The 18,044-nt window shown below is 40.1% G+C and overlaps 1 protein-coding gene across 4 annotated transcripts in view; it reads right to left on the reverse strand.

Annotated features, from left to right (window-relative positions):
* KAT6A (lysine acetyltransferase 6A) overlaps positions 1–18,044 on the reverse strand; it is a 108,868-nt gene that overhangs the window by 35,314 nt on the left and 55,510 nt on the right. For 3 of the 4 annotated variants that reach the window (XM_024986435.2, XM_024986434.2, XM_024986437.2), the window contains 5 exons: positions 16,049–16,164; positions 15,196–15,277; positions 14,185–14,320; positions 12,513–12,829; positions 10,018–10,136 (listed from right to left, as the gene is read on the reverse strand). In XM_024986435.2, coding sequence (XP_024842203.1) covers positions 10,018–10,136; positions 12,513–12,829; positions 14,185–14,320; positions 15,196–15,277; positions 16,049–16,164 — 770 coding nt within the window. The remainder of the gene's footprint in view (positions 1–10,017; positions 10,137–12,512; positions 12,830–14,184; positions 14,321–15,195; positions 15,278–16,048; positions 16,165–18,044) is intronic. The other variant, XM_024986436.2, reaches the window with a different exon arrangement.

The following is an 18,044-nucleotide window of genomic DNA, read 5'->3' on the forward strand; positions in this document are numbered from 1 at the left end:
AAAGCGCCTGATGTCAAGGCACTGGCATTCCAGAAATGAATGTTTCCATTTAGAAGTAAGTGCTGAGCACCTTGTAGGACAAGCAAGCAGGTAGGGAGACAAAGAGTGACCCAGAAGACAGAAGCAGAGGCCTAAACAGAGTGAGCAGTGAGCAGACTCGCTCTCTGGACCAGAGGAAGGGCCACGCAGACCGGGAGCAGGAAGTGCAAAGGCTCCGAGGCCAAGTGCGCCTGGTGCACCTGAGGAAGACAGAGGAGGCCGGTGGCTGGTGACGTGTCAACAAGGGCCAGAATGGGAGGACAATGTGCAAGAGGAAGGCAGGAACACGGCCACAGTGGGTCTCTTTAAATAGTCTCAGCAGGACTGAATGACCCTACAGGCTTTCTGAGCAGAGTGGAAAGTCTGAAAACATTTATTCTAGCCCCTGTGTAAAGAATACAGCTCAGACACAGGGGTGAGCAGCAGGAGTGGAAGCAAGCACATGAGTATGGAGACATCACAGCAGCCCAAGAGGAAAGGAGGGCAGCTCAGGCTAAGAAGGTGGGTGGGGAAAGCAGCAGTCATATTTTGGAGACATTCTGGAGGTAGGACCAATAGGATGTGCTGATGAACTGAACATGTACAGGGTATGCAGAAAAAATCAAGGATGACACTTCTTTGGGCCTGAGAAAGTAAAAGAACAGAACTACTGCTGATGCCCATTCTCCACTAAAAGGAACCAGGGATTCCCAGAGAAATGGCTGAATCTACAGCATGAACAACAGGAGCCTAGGATATATTGCTGTGGCTAAAAAGCAGATATGAATATGGGCTATACAAATATTGAATCATTTCATTGTACACTTGAAACTTTTTTACAGTTATATAAAATTGAGGTCAATTATACCTCAACTTTAAAAATCACCAAATGAATAAATTGGACAAAGTAACACACACACACACACACACACACACACACACACACAAAGAAGCTCTCCCTGCCCAAATCTGGAACAACCTGAGCATCTAAATAAATACCAGTAACAACAAATGATAAGATAACTCATAAAATAAGAATCTATAAGTCATAGATAGACAGATGGATGGAAAGATGGATAGATAGAAAAAAGGAAAAGCTCTTCTTTATATTAGTATGCCAATTAAAAAACATATGATGGAATTAGAAAATCATCTAATTCCATCTAAAGCAACCAACAAAGTCTAGTGGATAAAATCTGATGAGAAACAGCACATATTTAAACAAAGTATATACCCCAAAATTACTTAATTACAGAGGGCAAATGAGTTCACAGATAAGAAACATGGCATGATATCACTGTAACCAAGTGATCAAAGGACACGTCACCACCGTGGATGTTCTACAAAATAAACGACCTGCACTCATTAGAAATGTCAAGGGCATGAAAAAGACTGAGAAACTGTTCCAGGGTAAAGGAGAATAGGAGACATTATGAGTAAACAAAACACACAATCCTCAGTTGGCTAGTTGACCAGGACAAGGCTTCCTTTCCTTTTGCTATAAAGAAAATTAGCAGTACAACTGGTGAAATCTGAATAAAGTCTCCAGATTAGATAACATGTTTCATGGGTGTAAACTCCTGATCTGGACTGCACTGTGGTCACCTATAAGAATTTCCTTGCTTTTAGGAAATACACACAAGTAAATAGGAGTAAAAAGCATTAGTATACATCTGCAACTTAATTCAGGAAAAAAGGTTCTTAAAAAGTGAAGAAACGACAACCTGACCGAACAAGATGGTGGAGGAGCATGTGGACGTGGAGGACATCTCTCTCTACGGATACGTCAGGAACACACCTTCAGACACAGAAGTGCACACAAGACACCGGCTGAGAGCCAACAGGAGGACCCGACCAGAGGAAACGAAGACAGAGAACCACACAAAACTTGAGATCAAGCCCTGGGCCTTTGGAGTGGGAGCACTGAAGCCAAAACCCTAGACTACCAGAGAACTAACCCCAGGGAAAGGATAGTGAGAACTCACACAAAGGAAGCCACCTGCATACGAGAGCCGGCGTCAGCCAACCACCAGCAGCACCCTGCGAAGGACACCGCAGCTAAACAACAAACAAACAAAAGTACAAACCCAGTAATCAGCAGACAGGATCACCACCTCACGTAGCCTTGCCCGTCAGAGGAAAAACAAACCAACAAAAACTCAGCACAAATCTCACCCTATACGAAGCTCACACAAACCACTGGACCAACCTTAGGAGCCCAGAAACCAGAAGGAAGAAAGAAGTCAACCTTGAAGCCTGGGAAAAGGAGCCCTCAAACACAGTATGTTAAAAAAAAATAATGAAAAGGCAGAGAAATAACACACAAATGAAGGAACAAACTAGAAACACAGAAGTCCAAATAAATGAAGAGGAAATAGGCAAACTACCTGAAAAAGAATTCAGAATAATGATAGTAAAGATGATCAAAAACCTTGAAAGCAAAATGGAGAAAATGCAACAATCAATTAACAAAGACCTATAAGAATTAAAGAATAAACATACAGAGACAAACAACACAATTACTGAAATTAAAAATACTCTAGAAGGAATCACAGCAGAATATCTGAAGCAGAAGAACGAATCAGTGAGCTGAAAGATAAAATGGTGGAAATAACTTCTGAAGAGCAGAATAAAGCAAAAAGAATGAAAAGAACTGAGGACAGTCTCAGAGACCCCTGGGACAATATCAAATGCACAAACATTTGAATTTTAGGGATCTCAGAAAAAGAAGAGAAAAAGAAAGAGTATGACAAAATTTTTGAAGAGATTATAGTTGAAAATTTTCCCAATATGGAAAAAGAAATAGTCAATCAAGTCTAAGAGGCACAGAGTACCATACAGGATAAACCCACGGAGAAACATGGCAAGACACATAGTAATCAAACTAACAAAGACTAAACACAAAGAAAAAATACTAAAAGCAGCAAGGGAGAAGCAACAAGTAACATACGAGGGAAACCCCATACACTTAACGGCTGATCTTTCAGCAGAAACTCTGCAGGCCAGTAGGGAATGGCAGGATATATTTAAAGTACCGAAAGATTACTCAACCCAGCAAATACTGAAAGTACAACCAAGATTACTGTACCTGCAAAGATCTCATTCAAAATTGATGGAGAAATAAAAAGCTTTTCAGACAAGCAAAAGTTAAGAGAATTCAGTACCACCAAACAAACCTTACAACAATACATAGTCAGGAAATATGAGAAGAAAAAAGATCTACAAAATCAACCCCAAACAATTAAGAAAATGGCAATAGGAACAGACATATCAATAACTACTTTAAATGTAAATGGATTAAATGCTCCAAGCAAAAGACACAGACTGGCTCAATGGATACAAAAACAAGACCCATATATATGCTGTCTTCAAGAAATCCACTTCAGACCTCAAGACACATACAGAATGAAAGTTAGAGGATGGAAAAATACATTCCATGCAAATGGGAAGCAAAAGAAAGCTGGAGTAGCAGTCCTCCTATCAGAAAAAATAGACCTTAAAATAAAGATTACAAGAGATAAGGAAGGACACTACATAATGATCAAGGGATCAATCCAAGAGGAAGATATAATAATTGTAAATATCTATGCACCCAACATAGGAGCATCTCAATACATAAGACAAACACGAACACATAAAAGGAAAAATTGACAGTAACATAATAATAGCAGGAGACTTTAACAGCCCACTCACACCAATGGACAGATCAAAAGAGAAAATTAATAAGGAAACATAATCTTAAATGATACATAAGATGAGATGGATTTCATTGATATCTTCTGGGCACTCCATCCAAATGCAGAAGAATAACCTTCTTCTCAAGTGCACACGGAACACTCTCCAGGACAGACCACATCTTGGGCCACAAATCAAACCTCAGTAAATTTAAGAAAATTGAATCATATCAAGCATCTTCTCCAACCACAATGCTATGAGACTAGATATCAATTTCAAGAAAAAAAAAAAAAAAAACTGTAAGAAATACAAACACATGGAGATTAAACAACACGTTCTAAATAACTAACAGGTTACTGAAGAAATCCAAAGGGAAATCAAAGAATTTCTAGAAACAAGTAACAATGAAAACATGACAACTCAAAACCTATGGGATGCAGCAAAAGCAGTTCTAACGGAAGTTTATAGCAATACAATCCTACCTCAAGAAACAAGAAAAACATTGAATAGACAACCTAAGTTTACACCTACACTGGAAAAAGAACAACAACAAAGACAAAAAAAAAGTAGTAGAAGGAAAGAAATCATAAAGATCAGAGCAGAAATAAACGGACAAGAAATGAAATAAACAAGAGTGCTGCTGCCAAGTCGCTTCAGTCGTGTCCGACTGTGCGACCCCAGAGACGGCAGCCCACCAGGCTCCCCGTCCCTGGGACTCTCCAGGCAAGAACACTGGAGTGGGTTACCATTGCCTTCTCCACATATACACACTGCTGCTGCTGCTAAGTCACTTCAGTCGTGTCCGACTCTGTGCGACCCCACAGACGGCCGCCCACCAGGCTCCCCGTCCCTGGGACTCTCCAGGCAAGAACACTGGAGTGGGCTGCCATTTCCTTCTCCAATGCATGAAAGTGAAAAGTGAAAGGGAAGTCGCTCAGTCGTGTCCGACCCTCAGTGACCCCATGCACTGCAGCCTTCCAGGCTCCTCCATTCATGGGATTTTCCAGGCAAGAGTACTGGAGTGGGGTGCCATCACCTTCTCCATAACAAGAGTAAAGATTAATAAAACTAAAAGTTCTCTGAGAAGATAAACAAAATTAACAAACTTTTAGCCAGACTCATCAAGAAAAAAAGAGAGAAGAATCAAATCAACAAAATTAGAAATGAAAAAGGAGAGGTTACAACAGACAATGCAGAAATACAAAGGATTATAAGAGACTATTATGAACAACTATATGGCAATAAAATGGATAACCTAGAAGAAATGGACAGATTCTTAGAAAAGTTCAATCTTCTAAGACTGAACCAGGAAGAAATAGAAATTATGAACAACCCAATTACAAGCACTGAAACTGAAGCTGTGATCAAAAATCTCCCCAAAATCAAAAGCCCGGGACCAGATGGCTTCACAGGAGCATTCTATCAAACATTTAGAGAAGAGCTAATGCCTATCCCTCTAAAACTCTTTCAAAAAATTGCAGAGGAAGGAACACTTCCGAACTCATTCTACAAGGCCACCATCACCCTGATACCAAAACCAGACAAAGACAACACAGAAAAAGAAAACTACAGGCCAGTATCATTGATGAACATAGATGCAAAAGTCCTCAACACAATTTTAACAAACAGAATTCAGCAACACATCAGAAATCTCATACACCATGATCGAGTTGGGTTTATTCCAGGAATGCAAGGATTCTTCAATATACGCAAATCAATCAATGTGATACACCATATTAACAAACTTAAAGATAAAAACCATGTGATAAAACCATATGATAATCTCAATAGATGCAGAAAAAGCTTTGACAAAATTCAACACCCATTTATGATTAAAACTCTTCAAAAAATGGGCACAGAAGGAACCTACCTCAACATAGTAAAGGCCATATATGATAAGCCTAAAGCAAACGTTATTCTCAATGGTGAAAAATGGAAAGCATTCCCCATAAAATCAAGAACAAGACAACAGTGTCCACTTTTACCACTATTATTCAACATAGCTCTGGAAGTCTTAGTTACAGCAATCAGAGAAGAAAAAGAAATAAAAGGAATCCAGATTGGAAAAGAAGTAAAGCTCTCACTGTCTGCAGACGACATGTTACTGTACATAGAAAATCCTAAAGACAGTATCAGAAAATTGCTAGAGCTAATCAGTGAATTTAGCAAAGTTGCAGGATACAAAATCAATATGCAGAAATCGCTTGCATTTCTATACATTAACAATGAAAAATCAGAAAGAGAAATTAAGGAATCAATCCCATTCACCACTGCAACAAAAAGAATTAAATATCTAGGAGTAAACTTACCTCATGCGAAGAGTTGACTCATTGGAAAAGACCCTGATGCTGGGAGGGATTGGGGGCAGGAGGACAAGGGGACGACAGAGGATGAGATGGCTGGATGGCATCACTGACTCGATGGACATGAGTTTGGGTAAACTCCAGGAGTTGGTGATGGACAGGGAGGCCTGGAGTGCTTCGATTCATGGGGTCACAAAGAATTGGACACGACTGAGCAACTGAACTGAACTGAAACTTACCTAAGGAGACAAAAGAACTGTACACAGAAAATTATAAGACACTAATGAAAGAAATCAAAGATGACATAAACAGATGGAGAGATAGTCCAGATAGATAGAACAGATACCCATGTTCCTGGGTAGGAAGAATCCATATTGTGAAAATGACTATACTACCAAACGCAATCTACAGATTCAATGCAATCCCTATCAAATTACCAATGGCATTTTTCACAGAACTAGAACAAAAAATTTCACAATTCATATGGAAACACACAAGACCCCGAATAGCCAAAGTAGTCTTGAGAAAGAAGAATGAAGCTGGTGGAGTCAACCTTCCTGACTTCAGATAATACTACAAAGCTACAGTCATCAAGACAGTATGATACTGGCACAAAAACATAAATACAGACCAATAGAACAAGATAGAAAGCCCAGAAATTAACCCATGCACCTATGGGTACCTTATTTATGACAAAGGAGGCTGCTGCTAAGTCACTTCAGTCGTGTCCGACTCTGTGCAACCCCATAGACAGCAGCCCAACAGGCTCCCCCATCCCTGGGACTCTCCAGGCAAGAACACTGGAGTGGGTTGCCATTTCCTTCTCCAGTGCATGAAAGTGAAAAGTGAAACTGAAGTCACTCAGTCGTGTCTGACCCTCAGTGACCCCATGGACTGCAGCCTTCCAGTCTCCTCCATCCATGGGATTCTCCAGGCAAGAGTACTGGAGTGGGGTGCCATTGCCTTCTCAGGACAAAGGAGGCAGGAATATACAATGGGGCAAAGACAGCCTCTTCAAAAAATGGTGCTGGGAAAACTGGACAGCTACATGTAAAAGAATGAAATTAGAACACTTCCTAACACCTACACAAAGATCAACTCAAAACAGATTAAAGACTTAACTCTAAGATCAGAAACTATAAAACTCTTAGAGGAAAACATAGGCAGAACACTCAATGACATAAAGCAAGATCCTCTACGACCCACCACCTAGGGTAACAGAAATAAAAACAAAAGTAAACAGTGTGGGCAAGTGAGACCTGATTAAACTTACAGGCTTTGCAAAGCAAAGGAAACCATAAGCAAGGTGAAAAGACAACGCTCAGAATGGGAGATAATAATAGCAAATGAAAAAACTGACAAAGCATTAGTTTCCAAAATATACAAGCAGCTCATACAACTCAATGCCAGAAAAATAAATAACCCAGTCAAAAAGTGGGGGAAAGACCTAAACAGACATTCCTCCAAAGAAGACATACAGATGGCTAACAAACATATGAAAAGATGCTCAACATCGCTCATTATTAGAGAAATGCAAATCAAAACTACAATGAGATATCACCTCAAACCAGTCAGAATGGCCATCATCAAAATGTCTACCAACAATAAATGCTGGAGAGGGTGTGGAGAAAAGGGAACGCTGTTCCACTGTTGGTGGGAATGTAAATTGATACAGCCACTATGGAAGATGGTATGCAAATTCCTTAAAAAACTAGGAACAGAAGCAGCATATGACCCAGCAATCCCACTCCTAGGCATATGCCCTGAGGAAACCAAAATTGAAAAAGACACATGTTCATTTTTCACTGAAGCACTATTTACAATAGCTAGAACATGGAAGCAACCTAAATGTCCATCGACAGATGAACGGATAAAGAAGTTGTGGTACATATACACAATGCAGTCTTACTCAGTCATAAAAAAGGAACACATATGAGTCACAGTTCTGATGAGGTGGATGAACCTAGAACCTATTATACAGAGTGAAGTGAGTCAGAAAGAGAAAGATAAATATTGTATTCTAATACATATATACAGAATCTAGAATAACAGTACTGAAGAATCTATTTACAGGGCAGCAATGGAGAAATAGACATGGAGAATAGTCTTATGGACACGGGGAGAGGGGAGGACAGGGTGGGATGTATGGAGAGAGTAACATGGAAACTTACATTACCACATGTTAAATAGCCAATGGGAATTTTCTGTGTGACTCAGGAAACTCAAACAGAGGCTCTCTATCAACCTAGAGGGGTGGGACGGGGTTGGAGATGGGAGGGAGGTTCAAAAGGGAGGGGATATAGGTACACATACAGCTGATTCATGTTGAGGTTTGACAGAAAACAACAAAATTCTGTAAAGCAATTACCCTTCAATAAAAAAATAAATTAAAAAGAAAAAAATTTTTTTTTAAAAAGTGAAGAAACTACTCTCTCCTTTGAATTCCCACTAAACACCATGTAAACTCCTACTAGAGTACCTCTAATACTTTTTTTTTTTTTTTTACTTATTGTCAGGAAAAGAACATGCCTTTAGAGGATGAGCAAGTTGTCTGAAGTATAAGGCAGTAAAAAACCAAGGCTTGAACCCAGATCGCCCGACTCAAAGCCAAACCTGGTTAAGTCCTAAGATGGTGAAATGTTGAGTAAATGTTTCCTGAATATTCATACTGCTGTTTTTATTTTTCAAAAATGCATAGGAATGGAGGCGCAGACGTAGAGAGCAGACTTGCAGACACGGTGGGGGAAAGAGAGGGCAGGACAGACGGACAGAGGAGCACCGACATACACACTACCATGTGCAAAATGAACAGCTGCCGAGACGCAGCTGCGGGACAACACAGGGAGGCCAGCTCGGCGATGGCCTCGGGCGGGGGGATGGGGTGGGAGGGACAACACAGGGAGGCCAGCTCGGCAATGACCTCGGGTGGGGGGCGATGGGGTGGGAGGGAGGCTCACGCTCAGCGATGACCTCGGGCGTGGGGGCGGGGGGTGGGTGGGAGGGAGGCTCAGCAACGAGGGGCATCTGCACACACACGGCTGACGCACTGTGCTGTATGGCAGAAAGTGACACAACGCTGTAAAGCGATTATCCTCCAATTAAAAAAAAAAACATAATCTGTTCACTAGTGGGTCTCTGAATCCAAAGAGTTTCACCGACACAACAGGAATCCCCAGCAGTGGCCTTATAAATTCTTAATTTCAAGATAAGAGACAGAACTCAACTTGGCTTACACAGTGGGTTGGTGGCAAAGGAGCAAGACAAAAGATAAACAAAATCTAAGAGTCTTCAGGATCCACACCGCACTCTTCCTATCTTTTCTCCTGTCATTATCTACACCATTGTTCTCTGCGTTTCAAAGAATACTTCCAAGTCTTTGCACTCCCGTTTTTCCTAAATATTGAGACCACATTCCTTGTCATCCTGATCAAATCCTTCACATTTCTAAGACCAGCTCAAGTGGTATTTCCCCTCAATGAATCCTCTCTGACTCCCCACACTTCATGTATTCTATAATTAAACTTCCACATTAAGGAAATTATCTATTTACAAGTCTCTCCTGGCTGGAGAAGGAATCCTGTCATTTACTCTGGCATCTCCAGCAGCTGGCACATAAGCAGGCTCTGTGTCTGCACGTTTATATCTTGCTATGTGTCAACAAAGCATTAAGGCACAAGCATTTAATAAATATTTCCTGAGTTAACGAATATGTGTTTCATCACCTGAGAGAGGTTTGGTTTTTAGTTGTGTGCCAGTCAAATCCTAAACTCTTCTTCATATAAGACAGAAAATAAACCAAGCTCATTTGATACTGGTAGTTAAAGCAATGTGTTTATCTGCAAAACCAAACCAATTACCATGGGTTTGGAAAGAACACCTTAACCAGCAGACAATGTACACGCACAAACCACACCAGACCAGATGGACGAATAAACTACTACTGCTTTATGCACAATATAATTAATCCTCTGCTTCTTACCCCCGAACAAACTGATTGTCCAAGGTGAATATTCAACTTTACCTGCAGGGCTTGTTCTTGGATGTCACGAAACAATTCCATATCCTTCTCAGTCATGATTTCCTGGCTCCCAAAAAGCCGGTCCTCGCTTTCCTGTTTGCCATCCCAGCCATCCTGATTGTCTGCATGTTAAGAAAGGGCTTACATGTTATTCATGCTACCATGAGTTCAGCACACAAACTAGAACAAATTTCAAAAGTCTTAATATTATTTATATAAAAGAGAAAAGGACAACACTAAGCTGACTTCCAGAAAGATACTAGTCAATAAAGGATATGTACATATTATATCTGCCTTATAATGAAAACCCTGAATTGACTTAAAAGCTTTTTAAAAATATTACATAACTAAATTTAAACTTCATTAAACAAGTTTGTATTTCAGCATATACATACATACATACATATATATATATATATATATATATATATATATATATATAAAGTACAACAGGAAAAAGGTCTAAGGAATATGCAGTCTGTTCTGAAATAACAAGAATATAAAACTTTTAACACATGTCAACACACAAATGTTGCTTTTTCATTCTTTGGTAGCATGGAAGAAGTTTATGTTATAGCAAGACATAATTTTCATCACTTCAGAGCAAAACAAGAAAAGTTTGCTCCTCTTACAATTGTCAATGATTCCACAGTCTTCATAAGGCCAACCCATTCTTATCTCAACCAACAGTCAATTTCAAGTGGTTAACTGACGCCCAGGGCCAACTCCCCAACTCCCCTCCCATTCTGGTGCCCGTTTAAAGCACAAACTCCAAAGCCTGAGCATCACAGGCAGTAACCCTCTGGGAAAGGAGGAGGAATTAAAATAAGCATTCACTAAATGACGCACCTTCCTCAAATGGGTACAGAAATGAGCGAGAGGAGTACTGGGGGAGAAGAGCATTAGCCTTTGCACTTGAAAATGACATCAGTGTGGTCCTGCGGCTTCTCTGAATGTGTGTGGCTGAAGAGACCCGTTAGGGACAGTTCTTTTCAAAAATCAACTGTATGCACAGTTACTCATTTCGCGGAAGAAGGAACAGGACAGGGGCTCACTCTCCACCATATTCCTAAACTGAAATACACATGTCTGATCTGAAGATACTCTGAGCCTTCACTGCCCCCTAGCGCGTGCCACAGCTGGACGCAGGCCCAGATCGGGTACAGCCCTCCCTGCGCTCTACCAGATGGTGCAGGCTGCCTCCGGAACTACAGCTCAGGGACAAAATGACAGAGCCCGTTCAAGCCAAAGCCATGCCTGAAACCCTGCAGTGGTTCTCCACACACTTGATACATTTGCTCTGATAGAAAATTTCTAACACTTTCCAGTAGATTCTTCTAATAATCTACCTCTAGTGAAATGGTTAATTCAGAAATGCCTTTTATCACCCTCTGCTTTATGAGATTCTTTCCTAAGTCCAACCTGAACGGCCTGCATGTTTTCTCAGATAAATGTACTCAGAGTGGGCCTTATCTTCAGTCTACATGGCTGATAAAGACATGAAAAGTGAAAGCCTAAACTGTAATTAGCTGATTGCCACTCAGGTGAAAAGTCAATCAATACAGCATAAAAGGGGGGCGGGTCGGACAAGGATGAGGATCTTTCCCTCCTGCAGTGGCCTGGTCCATCCTTTATAGAAGCAGGAATGACATGGAGTGGGGAGTACAATTCCCGGTGGGACAGTCAGGGGGAAGGGATCACAGTTCAGACGGCCCCCTGCAGCCCATGAGGCACCACCCCGGCACGTAACAGCCCATGACCTGACAGTCCACTCTCACTCTTTGACTTTGCCCAGAGCCCTTCCTACTTCCTTCACACGATCGGGTGCTGTCAGCTCCACAGCGATGAGACCAGCTTATCAGCACTGTCTCCTCTGACCTGAATTATCTGCTATACTTTTAACTCTTCTTCACAGATCTTATCCAATTTGAAAATGAGAGAACTTAGCCTGAAACGTAGGCAAACGGTCTGAAGCTGTGGCTCTCTAAGTATGATCCATGAAAAATTACAACTGTATCTGCCAAGATCTGAAGTAAAAAAACCAATGACCTCATCGTATTTCCAAATAACTTGGTCTTTCACGTATGCTCGGATTAACAGCAGTCTATTTACCCACACTCTTTGCAGATTCCTTCCAGGAATAAAAACAAGCATTACGAAGTTCATCACGATTTATTTTGTCATTTATGAAATATAAAGTTATGCCTGAGTCAAGGTTATAACCCACATTTCTGTAGGCAGATTCTTTGTGCTTCCACCAAAAAAAAGCATCTTCTTTTCTCTAAAACTCCTACTTGTCCATTCTCCAGCTTCATCTCTAGGTTCTAAATTCCTGCCTTGTTATCACCTGAGTCTCACCTAAATCCACGACCTTGAGCATATTCTCATATTCCAAGACCGATTTTTAATAAGTCAAATATAAATCTACTCCAGATAAGTAGTGCTATTCCAAATAACAGCCTCTGGCATACTTTTGTCTCCAGCAGAGCAGACCTTACCTGTGGGCCAATCTGAAGTGCTTGGCTTTCTGCTGCCCTTTTTCCTAGCTCTGTATTGCTCAGAATAGTCTACCACTTCCCCCCGAGGCTTACGCCCATCGGGAGAAGGGGTAAAGAATTTGGTAAGGCCGTCGATGAGCCCTTTGGTTTTCTTATTGAACTTCAAGGGGACACTGCCATCTCTGCAGAAGTCCAAGCCATCTATTTGCTCTAAGTATCCTTCTTCTGATGACGATGCTGACTGGCTGGAGAGAGTGATTTTACGTTTCCGACCCCTTCCAGGGCCTGTTCGAACTTTGCTGAAGGGACCTTTTGACCTAAGGAATCAAACAGGGAAAGGGGGAGCGATTAAAAAGAAATCTGTATAAGGTTTCTGTTTAATACATAACATACAGTAAATATCTACAACTGTATTTTTTAGTTCCATATTGTTAAGAATACTCCATAAACTGTAATAAATATATGATTAAGAAGTAATATTATTAGAAACATCCACTTCTGGGAAGCCTATGCATTTTATAATGAAAAGAATCCTAGGCCAGGAGTCAGACGGCATATGTGAGTCATAACTTTGCCACTTACTTTCTGCACATCTTGGACAAATCACATTCTCTCTAAACAACAGTGTCTTTATCTACACAATGAGAGTTGTACCACAGAAAACCTAAGACCCTTCCCGGTATGAAGGCTCTTCCTAGGATCTCTGCACCAACTCAGAGTTAGACTCTTACCTCTCAACATAAGGATGGGTTACTCTCTGCAAGCCAGGAATCAAAAGATCTTTTTATAGGAAAATTAAAGCTTGATGTAAGATTTAAAAGCATGAATTACAGTACTGGTTCTATGTATTTCAAACTGCTAATGCCCATTCACTTCAGTTATATCACCTTCAAGATAGTCTTAAGTATAGAAAAGGTGGGTAAATTTTAGGAGAGGTTGACAGGCTTAAAGGTAGTTTACATATCATCGAAGGTGAATTAATGGAGAGATACTTCAAAAAAAAAGACAAAATTAGCTACTGAATCTTGCCCCACCTCCTCCAGACCTAGCCCAGTTTTCTAGTCCACAAGAGTTAATTATATTCCTGATTTCTGCTAATAGGTGAAAAATTCACATTATTTTACTTTAGGACATAGAAATGGGACTTAGCTATGAGAAGAAGAGAATATGAGAATAAGAGAATATGAGAATAAGAGAAGCTATCCAGCAATTTGTACATATAACACAAACTACTGAGGTAACATTAAGAGAAGAATCTTTGAAATGCTTCAAAAATGTAATTTTTTCTTCCTTGTTTTTCAGGTAAAAGAGAAAATTTAAGGTAACAGCTAAGAGCCAGACTTTGGTGCCAGCCTACTGGGGTTTTAATCTCAGTTCAACACTTACTATAAACTATGCAAGTTACTGCTCTATGCTATAGCTTCCTCCTTTGAAAAATCAGAGTACCAACAGTTCCTACTTCCCTGGGCTGTAGAAAGAATTAAATGATTTAATACATGTGAAGTACTTAGAACAGGGGGTGCCTTGGCCCTCTGTTAAGGGCTCAGTAAGCATTAGCCATTATTATCATTACATAAAAGTCAATCTCCTTTTCCAAACGCCAACAAGTGAAGCCTGCGCTACGGAGAAGGCCCTGTCTCTTCCCCCTCACCTGGCCACAAGTACAACTTACACCGTGTTTTGTTTCTTTAACCTGTTTTTTGGGCGTCCTATTGGGTTAGCATAGCGCCGTTTTATCTGTGCTGCCTTCTTCTGTAGAAGCTTTCTTCCTTTTTTCCTAGGTCGACATATCTGACATATCCACATGCCTATAAAGAAAGAAAATTCAAGTAAATGGAAGAGGTAGGAAGAGGGACACCTGTTCTTCCAGCACATACAAACGCGACTCTTCAAAAGGTAACGTCAGCAGTGGCACGAGGGCTCAAGTAAAATCCTGAAGTGGAGTAAGTTGGCTACAGCTAGGGCTGAGTCCCTTTCCATCAGCAGGAAACACTTCGTTAAAGAGACATAAAGTATCTCACAAGCATTTTACTTAAAAAATCTATAAATCACAAAAACCAGAGTTGAAAATGGACTTTATGATATGACAAAGCAGAGAAGACTACTTTTTTTTGAAGGAAGTATAAGCATATGATAATATGGAAGTCCAAACAACAGGCAACTATGTCTCAAGTAAATACCTTTCAGGGAACAAGTGTCAAAAGAATAAAATAACAGTTTTAAGCTATATTCTTCTCATTTGGGCACTTGTTTGCTTGCAAATTATAAAACTTTGTGAGGTTTTCGATAAACCAGAGGCTCTAACAGCTTTAAGCCCTCAAAGGTTATGAGTTGTGATATAATCAACATGACCTAACAGAATTTCACTTCTTCAAGAAATAAATATTTCAAAGTATTATATAAGTCAAGTACTTTGCCCTCTAGCTACAGGGCTGGCAACAATTGGTAAGTGGACACCTTCACCCTCGTGGACGCTTAAACACTGAAAACAGAGGGAACTAGTACTAAAGCCACACCACACAGGAGCGTCAGGAGGGACTGTCCCCATCCTTAGGTGACAGCTCTCCACTCGAGACAAAGGAGAAAGACGCAAGCTATTCTTTCACTTTAACCAAGTAGATTAAAAGGCGCTTTCACTAACCTGCCCCTTATCACCAGTTTGATTTCGGAAAGTATCTCTTACCTTTTGGCATCCGAGTGAGTGGCGGATCACAACATTCCATGTGAAAACCCCGGTCACAGGAATCACAAAAGAGCATGTTATCCTAAAGCAGAGAAAGAACAGCTCTGCTCAACCACATGAAACAGAAACATGGTAGGGTCATGACTTCATGAAACCTAGGAGGCTCCTTTCCACAAAGGAGATGAGTGACCTAATAATAAAAGTTCCCTTAATCTGCAGTAGTTGAGTAAACACACAGCCTGAGTTAGCAAAAAGTTCTGCTTCATCCATCTTTAATAAGGAACTAAAGCTTCATTACTTCTAAAAAAATGTGTATCCAATAGCCAGATAAAAGATAACGTTTTTAGTCTGTTTTAATAAAAGAGAGGAAGATGACTGCAATTAATATAACGGATCATTCCTAAATGAATACTGCCATAAGACTCAAATTTCACAAGTATTTCTTTAAAGTAGCTAGTCTCTCTGCAAACATACAATTAAAGTGCTTTAGTAACTACCAAGAAATCTGGGAATTCCCTGGCAGTCCAGGGGCGAGGACTCTGCGCTTCTATGGCTGGGGGACCCAGGTTCAATCCTTGTCAGAGAACTAAGATCCCATAAGCTGCACAGTTTGGCCAAAAAAAGTGGGGAGTGGGGTAGAAAACTGCCTAGAAATTATTCAAGAATTATCCAATACTCGCTCAATCATCACTGAGCAAGTATTCTAAACTAATGACGTGAATTTTAAGAGCCCATTGTTCTAAATTCTGCTGAACCAAGAGACTGAAAATAATCAAACATGCACAGAAGAAAATGCCAGTTGTACACTCTACTTCTAAATGAAATACTCACAACGGAAGGCAAAACTACTCACTGCATTTTTGCCTTGGTCTCGACAGGAACTGCACGTTTTACACTCAATGCACTGCCACCGTAAGGCCTTCACTCTAACCGTTAGTTCGGGGGAAAACTTCAAACAGGATGGATGACCTAATAAAAGGTGAAAATGGCAAATGAAACAATCAAGAATCATTCTGCAACTGTATAAAAGAAATGTTGTAGAAAAAAGGCAATTATCTTAAATCAAAACATCAAGGAAAACAAGAAGCTCCTGGAAGCTTGCCACACTCGTCTTATCAGGACTTGGCACTCCAGTTCAGTTTTATGCGTGCTACATACATCACCCCTCGCCTAATATGATTATAAAAAAAAACTTGAAAAATTCCAAACTTATATTAAGGCTGCATTAATTAAAGTACTGTGTGTGTATGCGTGGTCCTACGTATATGAATACATAATACGCCTGGGCCATTTCTGGAAGAATAAACACAAAAACTGTTTACAACTGTAACATCCTAGGATACAGAGCTATAAATATTTTTCAGGAAAAGGATTTTACATTTTACTTTATACCCTTCTGTGCTCTCATTTTTTAAACAATAATGTGTTATGTTTATAACTAATAAATAAATTTTTTAAATCCCATCAATTAAAAGTGAGTTATGTGCTCATGATTTAAGGCACTCAAGATAAAACTAAGACCTAAGCAATATTTCTACTGTGATCAGAATTAACAGTAACAGGAAAAAAAAAATATTTCCTCTCTCAAGAGTTACAATCAGTTTGATTCTCAAAAACAGGATAGCCTATTTGCTCGTAAAGATTTATCCATTTCCTCTAAAAATTGGTTATGTTTACTTTTCTTCAGTGAGAGAAAGAGTTGGTTAAATTATCTTTCTCTTTTCTATCAATAAATTTTCTTTTTTAAGAGATAAGAAATTTATCATCAAAACATCACTAACATCCAAGGAAAATGGTAGAAGTGTAAAAAAATCTCACCTGTAATCTCATCATCCCAGAAGAGCTATTTTCATGTTCTACTTTTCCTTTCTAAACTAACTAAAGCCCTTGCATGGTTTTAATTATAGGATATATACAGCTTTGTTCTGCTTTTCATTACTTTATTCAAGCAAACTTTACATTTACATTCCTTAAACTGATTATGCTCCAGAGTTGACACACTAGAACCTACCTGACCATCTGCCTGTTGTAAATATTTACACAATTAACCCGTAACAGTTATTAGAACATTAAAACGAATTATTTCACGATTACAGATCCTTTCCTTCTTTAAGTTAATTCCTTAGAATAAATTCCTAAAAGAGGAACCGGCAAGTGAAATGAAATAAACATTTCTATAGCTTGAGAGGTAGATCTGCCAAAACATGCTCCAAGCCCTATGACGTATCCAGTGACATGAGCAGCGTACAAACCTTTTCCCACAATTCTATCAGCTCCAGTTTGGGCTCTCGTATCTTTCAAGTTTTATAAAGCTATAAAACAACACTTCACTGCTGCTTTGGTGGGTCTTCCTATTATTATTTGGGGAAAACATTTTTAATGTGCTCAACTCTTCATTTCTCTCACAGAAATGGCCTATCACGGCCTTTCTCCTTGGACTTTAAAAATGTAAATGCACTCTTGGTACTTCACAGCTTTTGGCCCTTTGCCAAATGTTTAACACAGTTATTTTTCTCAAACAATTCTTACTGTTTAAAATTTGGGGTACTTTAGCTCTCAATTTGGAAAATACCCAAATTTCAGGTACTTGACCGTGTCCATGCTTTCTTCCTTGGTTACTGTGACAGCCAAGCAGCCCTCCTGGCACCACCACCAGCTCACGCCCCGTGAGTCCTCTCGCACCAAACAGGACCCTGCTGCAGTGGCCACCTGACTGCTAAGGGAAGTGTGAAAGGCGCTGCCATTCCACCTGGCTCTTTCCCTCTGGCGGGCCACCTCTGTCCCGGGAATCAGGCCTCAAGGCCCATCCAACAATCTTACAGAAACCTTATCCTGGTATTGAGTTCCTC

The sequence above is a fragment of the Bos taurus genome, chromosome 27 (assembly GCF_002263795.3).
Source record: "Bos taurus isolate L1 Dominette 01449 registration number 42190680 breed Hereford chromosome 27, ARS-UCD2.0, whole genome shotgun sequence".
NCBI lineage: Eukaryota > Metazoa > Chordata > Mammalia > Artiodactyla > Bovidae > Bos > Bos taurus.